Source organism: Hydra viridissima, unplaced genomic scaffold (assembly GCF_058129835.1).
Source record: "Hydra viridissima isolate aposymbiotic clone 2 unplaced genomic scaffold, HvirCarnegie_v1 scaffold_10, whole genome shotgun sequence".
Lineage (NCBI taxonomy): Eukaryota > Metazoa > Cnidaria > Hydrozoa > Anthoathecata > Hydridae > Hydra > Hydra viridissima.
Genome location: NW_028324309.1, coordinates 6383923 through 6392323, shown reverse-complemented (window position 1 = coordinate 6392323; position 8401 = coordinate 6383923). Strand labels below are relative to the sequence as shown.

At 27.7% G+C, this 8401-nt stretch overlaps 1 protein-coding gene across 2 annotated transcripts; it reads left to right on the top strand.

Moving 5' to 3' along the window:
• Positions 1-448: 448 nt before the first annotated feature.
• Positions 449-7026, top strand: LOC145193382 (steroid 17-alpha-hydroxylase/17,20 lyase-like). 2 transcript variants are annotated; one of them, XM_090101190.1, is made up of 4 exons: positions 449-1022; positions 3451-3654; positions 5134-6104; positions 6701-7026. In XM_090101190.1, the coding sequence occupies exons 1-3, from the start codon at positions 980-982 to the stop codon at positions 6099-6101; spliced, it is 1215 nt and encodes a 404-aa protein (XP_089957316.1). In that variant the 5' UTR covers positions 449-979; the 3' UTR covers positions 6102-6104; positions 6701-7026. The 2 variants fall into 2 exon arrangements, with proteins under 2 accessions (XP_089957316.1, XP_089957317.1); XM_090101191.1 differs by lacking the exon at positions 449-1022 and adding an exon at positions 1373-2720.
• The last annotated feature ends 1375 nt before the right edge of the window (positions 7027-8401 follow it).

The following is an 8401-nucleotide window of genomic DNA, read 5'->3' as shown; positions in this document are numbered from 1 at the left end:
AAAAAGAGAAACTGCAGTTTGAATTTTATTTTGACTTTTATGAGAGACTTTTATGGTGTCTGAATAAAAAAAAAAGCTAAAGTTTCTCTTTTATTCAGACACCATAAAACTCTCAAAAGCACTTAAAAAAAACTTTAATTTTCAGTTCGTGATCTTTTTCAAGAACTTTAAAAGATAACTGATTTTTTCAGTAATTTTTGAACGAAAATCCATCAGGTTATAACAAGAACAAAGAGTTACAAAAAAGTCCTTAAGTCACATAATTTCTGTAAAAATACAAGGGACTTTTTTTTTCGGTTGATGTTTTAATAGAAATTAAAAATATATTTAGAATATCAAAAACTTTATTTGTGTATTACATTAGTGATGAGCAAGGAACGATCAGTTTCAACTTTTATTTTAAAGAAGTCATGATTTTATTTTACGGCCTCGGATGCGGATAAATTTATTTTCATGATACGCCACTTGTCTTATTTACTCTCGCTAAGTGGAGTGAAAGCAATGAACTTCTAAAGATGCTTTTTGTATAAAAAGTTTTATTATGAAAAGTTATGTTTAAAATAAATATGAAAAGTTGAAATTTTACAATTTATTTTTTTAAAATATGACCATCAAGATCTCATGTGATAACTTAATACGAAGTCTTTAGAAACTTTACTTCTATTCAATTCATAAATTAAGAGTGAATATGCTAAGACTTAAATCGTTTTAAATGAAGTCATAAAATCTCACAGCAAAGTTCAAAGATCTGAGGATTTTCAGAAGGTTTACATTCAGAATTTTTTTAATAAAAAATTACAATCAGATTTTCTAATGTAAACCAAATAACTAGAGGAGGAATTAGGAATCAAAGCTCCAAGGAATGTGACACTGGATAGAAATACTCAAACCTAACACGTTAACTGATTTTCTGAAACTTATAATAATGGAAACTTTAATAATGCTTCAGTCATAAAACATATACAGGGAAAGCTTTTCGATGAATTGGGTACATAACAAAAATGTCATATACCATCTTCAAGGTATTGTTTTTATTTTATTAGCATGTTAAAGATAAGTTCAAAAAAGTTTTCTAGGATCATCAGCTATTATTTATTTTTTGTAACATGTTTACCATATTTTTACAGAAGATATTTAGCCTAAAAAGGAAAGAGTTAAATGCTTAATTGGCATAAAAAATTAAGAAAAGTTATTGGTTTAATTTTCTTAAAATAATTTTAAAAAGTTATACACAAACCTATGCTAAGAGTAATTATATCCTATTAAAATTTCTATATAACATTCCAAATCTTAACAAAAAACAATACATTTTTTTCTACGTCTTTACTGTATATACAAAAAAACAAATAACTGTTGCCCAAATTTTTCCATTCAGGAATATTTTGTACAAACTTCTTTCTTTTTTGAATAATATCCTAGATGTTGAAGGTAATAGAGATTTTCCTTAAAATAAATTATTTCTGAAAATTCATTAATATATTTTGTCTATCTTTTATATGATTGATTAGTACTTCTTCAAAAATTCAATTTTTTTTTCAAATAAGAACTAGAAGTTGGTTTAAATTATATAATAGTAAAGAAAGTTATATTGCTTTAAAGCTAAAAGCTGACTGATTTTTATATAAGAGTTGTAAAAGAGGAGGCTTGATTACATTCATTCTAAATTTTCTTTTGACATATGCTAACATAAATATGAAAAACTGAAAAAAGAAATGTTTTGATTTTTTATGAAAAGAAAAGCCAACAATTAACAATCTGGTTTGTGCAACTGAATATAAATAATTTTAAGGTGTTAAAAGTAATAATAAAGTAAAAATAGTGCCCTATGAAAGCATTGACTTCTTTTTTCATCTTAAATCAATTTTTAATAACACTAGGGTAAAAGATTTGTTTTTTGCTTTTTTTTTGTTTTGTTTTTTGCTTTTTTGTGGTATTCTTTTTTTTTTATGGAGAATTGCATAAAAATCCATGTAAAGCCTTTTTAAACAAATATTGAACATTTATCATATCATTTTAATTTAATTTTAATGATGGGAATTTTCATTTGATAAAACTAAATTTGTAATTATTCAGAGTTTTTCTTTTTCTACACATAATGGAAATTCTTATAAAATGACAATAAATATTTGAGAATACTAAATTATCTTTAATATTTTTGAATTATCAACAGGAATAAGTTGTTGGTTTAATTGATAAATGGCTATAACATTATATAAACATTGAATCTGTTTTTTGCAAGAGGAAAAAAATTTTGAAGACCTTTTTTAATTGAAATAATTTAAGTGATTTATATCCTAATCATGGAAAATTATAACAGTTTTGAAGATGAAACAACAATTGCTACTGTGAATTGAAAATGTAAGAAGCTCTCAAAAAAAGAAAAAAAAAAAAAAAAAAAAAAAAAAAAAAAAAAAATATGAAAAGAGAATGATACCAGAGAAAATAAGTAGTTGGCATTTAAAGAAGAAACAGAAGAACAAAACAGAAAAGGTTTGTGAAAAAGTGGTCCTGAAAATGTGTTAACTAAATTTGAAGAACAATTGGTTGAATGGTTTGATGATTTAATTCAAATTTGAAGAACAATTGGTTCAATGGCTTGATGATTTAACAGTTGGTTCAATGGTTTGATGATTTAATAAAAGGCTGCTTCAGATGAATGAAAACTTCATATATCTTCAGTTACTCAAAAGTTTGAAAATGGACTTTTACCTGAATATTAGGTAAAATAGATAATAATTTCAAAAAATTGTTTGAATATTTTTTCGTACCCCTTAGTCTACTAACAGAGTACCAGTAATAGTTTAAGCCAGGATGAATTTGCTTCATTTACTTGACTGTCCAGATGACTTTAATTTATGAGACAAGTTTTGAATTAAATCATGAAAAAAAGCTCTTTTAACAGTTTAAAAAACAGATTCATCAAGACTTAAAGAGTTAAATATAATGCCAGAGAAAAAATATATTGCCGGAGCATATCAAACAAATAAACATGGAAAAAGTGAAAACAAAATTAAAGTCATCTGAATGTTAAACAGAAACATAGAAGACCAGCTAAAAATATTCAATAATGTGCATTTTCTGCTTATAGTGTAACTTTAAATATTTTGAGAAACAAAATTAGCATTTCTTTCATTCTTGTAAGCTAAAATACAATAAACTACATTTAATCTTAATGTTTTAACTTTATTGCATTTTTTAAAATACAGTATAAAACTTTTTTTACTGCAAAAAAACAGATTTCATGCAAATAGAGATTGGTTAGTTAACTTCCTTTTTTTATTAAGATTATTAAGGTGAAAATTAATGGGATACACACTTTTTACACTTAAAAACTTAGGCCAATATTTAATACAGCTGCAAGATAAATTTTTTTTTTTGAGTTTATTTATCTAAGTATATGATTGGTTAGTTTTTGAGTTTGTTGTTTGAAAGCTTTAAGTTTTGTTTTAGGTAATGACAGAAGTATGAGTGGCCTCATAAACAGTGACCTAAACCCACATTTTAAAACGTTACGCAAGTTAGCATCATCTTCTCTAAAGGTCTATGCAGAAGGTTTAATGGGAATGGAAAAAATGGCTATTGAAGAAAGTAGTCACTTACATGAAAAGCTGTTAAAAACAAAGGGGAAGCCATTAGATCCACACAAAATGATGGGTTAGTGAGTAAAAACATTTTTTAGTCAATCTTGCACAATAAAGGAGTCAATGTTTTATATATTACAATTTATTTTTTTACATTGTAAAAATGGTAAAAATAACTCTTTTTCCCAGATAAAAATTAGCACTTTTTTCAATATTCAAAAAATAATTTTTTTTAAATATTGAAAAAAAGAAAGTGCTCTTTTAAAAAAATTTAATCACAACAAAAGTTGTACTTAAAACATTTAAAATTCTTTCTTTAAGTTTAATTTTTAAGTATTTGTTTTAAAATAAAACATAATTTATAAAATATTTACACAATATTTATAAAAATAAGTTATTAGTTTCATAGACACCAATTAATAGCTACTTATGTGACTATTAGAATAAACCAAAAGTTTAAAGTAACATTTTCATAATAAAAATGACTTAATTTAAACTTGAATAATTTTGTTGCATAATTTCTTTCATCTTCAAAATTACTGGAGCTTTCATTTTAGATGTTAAGATCTCTAAGTTTCAGAGTATTAAAGACAATCAAGGTTTTCAAAACATTGCATTTGAAACTCAACAAAAGTTTTATTTTAAATTTGTGTCTTTTCTGGATATCTTCTATACATTTTTGTTTTTCTTTTGGTGATGATGAATGAAGAAGTTATTTGTTTTTAAACCACAACTCTCCATTTCAATTCTTGAACTTCTCCAACTAGAACAAGATTAAGATTCTTGAAAACATGGAAGAAGTACTAGTAGTAATTTAAAGAATCTAATAGTTAACACTTTCAAAAAATCAAAAAAATTCACTTAAGTTGACAATGATTTTCTTTTCATTTTTCTATGCTTAAATGAAAATAGGAATTAAAAAATATATATATAAAAATTATATAATGAATTACTTTTCTCAATAGTTTGTTCCGTTCAATTTAAATAGCAGATTCTTGTTCACAATTAGTCTGGATTCCTTGATTAAATACAGCCATTTAATTTTAAAAAAAAAACTAAAAATTTTGCAATAAAAAATGAAATTACTATTTTTCCAAGGTGAGAGATTTTGTCTGCGTTGGTCTTTGTAAACCAGCATTAGTTTTACAAATAATGTCCTCTACTATTGGTTGATTTTAATTCCCATTCAGGTCTGGTTGTGCAATAAATAGCTGTTCTGTTAGTGGCATCAGTTGTGTCATTTTGTTGTAATGAACTTTAATGAATCCTGCACCATTAAGCACTGCCAAAGTTTCAAAAGTTCCAGCATCAAATTGCAGAGAACTTTTAAATTCCTAACTTTAGTAACTAAAAATGAAGGCTAAAAATCATTATTTTATTTTTCAGAAACTGTTTTCAGCCAACTTTTCATTACTTTTGGTAGTGTAAATAATAAGTTTTGGCATTATGCAGATTTCCTAATCGTTCTCAATGAACTAATATAAATATCGTTTTAACAATTTCGCTGAATTATGAAGTATATTTTCTTTGCAATTTTTCTTTTTTTTTAAAGAAATGAGTACCTTCAACATCATTTGCTCCATCCTTTTCTTTCATCGGTATGATGAAGATAATCAAGAGTTTCAGGATATCATTAAATATTTAAACTTATTCATTAAAACCTTTAATGAAACCAGTTTAATATCTTCAGTTCCATGGCTGCGCTACTTTCCTTCGTCTGCTGCTAGGAACATACGTGAAATTGAAAGGCTACGCGACCCAATCCTCCGAAGAAAACTTCAGGAACATAGAAATACTTATGACGAAAACAACTTACGTGACTTGACTGATGCTCTAATAAAAGTCTCATCGGATGCAGAAATGGGAAAAGGTGGCGTGGAGAAAATTACCGACGATAATATTGAGTTTCTTTTAAACGATTTTATGATAGCTGGATCAGAAACATCGTCACACACAGTTCTTTGGTTTATTGTATACCTCTTGCATTGGCCTAAATACCAAGATAAGCTTTACGATGAAATTGTTGAAGCAACAGGGGGTGAGCGGTATCCGTGTTTAGATGATCGTTCAATGCTTCACCTTATGCAAGCCGCAATTCATGAAACACTGAGACTCTCGTCCGTAGCACCATTAGGTTTGTGTCATAGAGCAATGGAAAACAGTAGCATTTGTGGCATATACGTTCCAAAGGGAGCTCTTGTACTAACAAACTTATGGAGTATTCATCACGACGAAAATCATTGGAAAGACGCCATGAGTTTTTATCCTGAACGTTGGCTGGACGAATCCGGGAAGTTCAATTATAAACTAGGGAATGCATTTTTGCCGTTTTCAGGCGGACCACGTAGTTGCTTAGGGGAGACGTTAGCGAAGATAGAGTTGTTTATCTTTATCTCACGACTAGTAAAAGACTTTCGATTTGAGAAACCGATTGACGAAGAGTTACCACGCTTAGATGGTCGTTCTGGTATCACTTACACTCCTTACGATTTTAAAGTTGCGATCGTTCCTAGGATTTAAACTGTAAGTATATTTTTGTTATTCATATTTTTTTTGTTGCATTTTAGGGAAATCAGTTCTCAATCTTTAAAACTTTATTTGGGTAAAATTGACGCGCAGATGGTGATACTTAATGTAATTTTTCGGATTTGTTTTCCATTTTGAAAGTGTTCAAAATAACCTGTTTTCAAGCCTTATTTAGTTGCATACAAATCCTACTCCATTAATTACTACTCCACTCTGTATTATAGAACATATTACAGAGTGGAGTAGTAATAACAATGAGACTAATAACTTAGATATAATAACGAAGATAAAATGTCAAATAATAATCCAAAGTCTTACAGTTCTACTCTTAACTCTACATTACAATGGCAACATTTGTAGACTTTTTTCAATTTCAATAAAAACACGACTATAGGAAAAGTTAAATGAAAAGTAAGGTCACTGGACAGTCAGAAAATTTTTGCGTAAGAAGTTGATATACAAGTGTAATCTAAATTAATAAAACAAAGTATTACATTAGCCAAACGTTTAAGTTTCAACTTACATTTAACAACGCTCTTAGTGTTTTTCGTCACTCTCTCCCTACTTTAAATGTTTCGCTGTTCTTTTTTTAGGCTTCGAATCTTACGATGGTATTATTCCTACGTGAACTGTTTTTACAACATTGATATACATTCGTTATTTGAAGCATTTCGAGTTAAGTATTTGGACACGAGTGTAAAAACGTGTATCTTTCAATTGTTTAAAAGGAATAGTTCTTCGCCAGATTCAGAGGGAGCTGAGTTTGATCATTCATGCTAGTCCGCATGTGAAACTCTTCATTATTTTTATGTAGTATAAAGAAAATATTTTTTCGTTCTTAAATTTTGTCAATTTTTTAGCTTAGTTTTTTTGCTATGTCGAGATTGTGGAATGTTTATTAACTTAAATGTTGAAATAATTTGTTTCATTTGATCTCAAAGAAGCTGCGCATGATCTCAAAGATAAATGTATGTAATCTTTGTAATTTGAGTCTATCCAAGGTATTTTGATTCTATCCAAGGATACCCAAAAGCAACATTGAAGTTAGCGTTTAACGTTGTGCAACGTTGTGATAGTTTGTCACATCCGTATATAATTTTGAATATAGGTTTTATTGATGCAATTCTTTAGGAAAATAATTAGTTTTTTCTTTTTATGAGAGTAGTATAAAATTATTAAGACTCCGAACGAAAAAGATGTTTGAGAGGATACCTTAAAAAAACGCATCAGGGGCTAATGCACAGTGATCAGGAATAACTTAAAATTAGGCCAAAATTAGTTTTGTCAAAAATATTTATTCAAAATTGCTGAAAATTTACTCTAAGATGTAAAAAAAGTAGACAAGGAAAGAAGACTCAAAATATTTTAAAAATGGTTAAGTATGGTCAGGGGTAGCAAATTTTACTTGGCCCCCCTCCCCACCACTTTGCCCCTGAGTAATTTTAACTAATTAAGTTTTAAACTAATTATCATTTTGAAAACCAAATGAAAAATTATGAAAATAATTAGTTAACATGATCTATACGTTTTATATTTCACCTAAATTGAAAAATAAGCTTAAAAATAAATCAGCATCGTCTTATTCATTATGTTCATATACATCTTCGTAATATATTTCCTCAGTAACCAATTCATGATTTTCTTCATCTTCGTCTTCATTGTCATACTCATTGTACTCATTATCAGTTTCATTATCACTTTGGATTTCATCAATGGTATTTTTATTTGATTTTTTAACAAGTTCTAGAGCGCTCTTTGATAACTGAATTGTTTTAACTTTACTTCCATCTTGAGAAATTATTATAGTTGATATTATTGGATCACTTGTAATAAGAAGATAGTGAAGTTGGTCCTCAATTGTATGGAGTCTTGTATCTTTTCTTGAATGGTGAAGTCTGAATTGTTTATTATCTTTATTTCTAGATTCTTGAGCTTCTTCTGAATATAATCCAATTGGCAACAAGAACTTTGAAAATATTTCAGAACTGTGAAGTAATGACTTATGCATAGATACAGGCATATAAAACCAATTATATTTTTCACAATAAAGCTTTGCTGTTTTAGTGCAATATTCACTGAATTTATTTGTATCTATTTCATAACTTGAATTTATAATGTTCAAAATGTTTGCTAAACGCTCTATTAATTCTTTATCTATGCCTGTAATTGAAGAAAATAAATCAAAATGTTTAAATGCTCGTCTGGCAGTATTACCATCATTTGAAGTTCCAGAACCACCTTGCCTAGGAAATCTACTCTTAACCCTAATTCTCCAATGAATTTATTTTGTATGA

What these genes read in the sequence shown, in the direction of transcription:
- LOC145193382 (XM_090101190.1), top strand. Translation starts at nt 980, where the DNA reads ATGAATTGGGTACATAACAAAAATGTCATATACCATCTTCAAG. An exon ending in TGTCATATACCATCTTCAAG is followed by an intron (nt 1,023 to 3,450) that starts GTATTGTTTTTA and finishes GTTTTGTTTTAG; the next exon opens with GTAATGACAGAAGTATGAGT. An exon ending in AGATCCACACAAAATGATGG is followed by an intron (nt 3,655 to 5,133) that starts GTTAGTGAGTAA and finishes TTTTTTTTAAAG; the next exon opens with AAATGAGTACCTTCAACATC.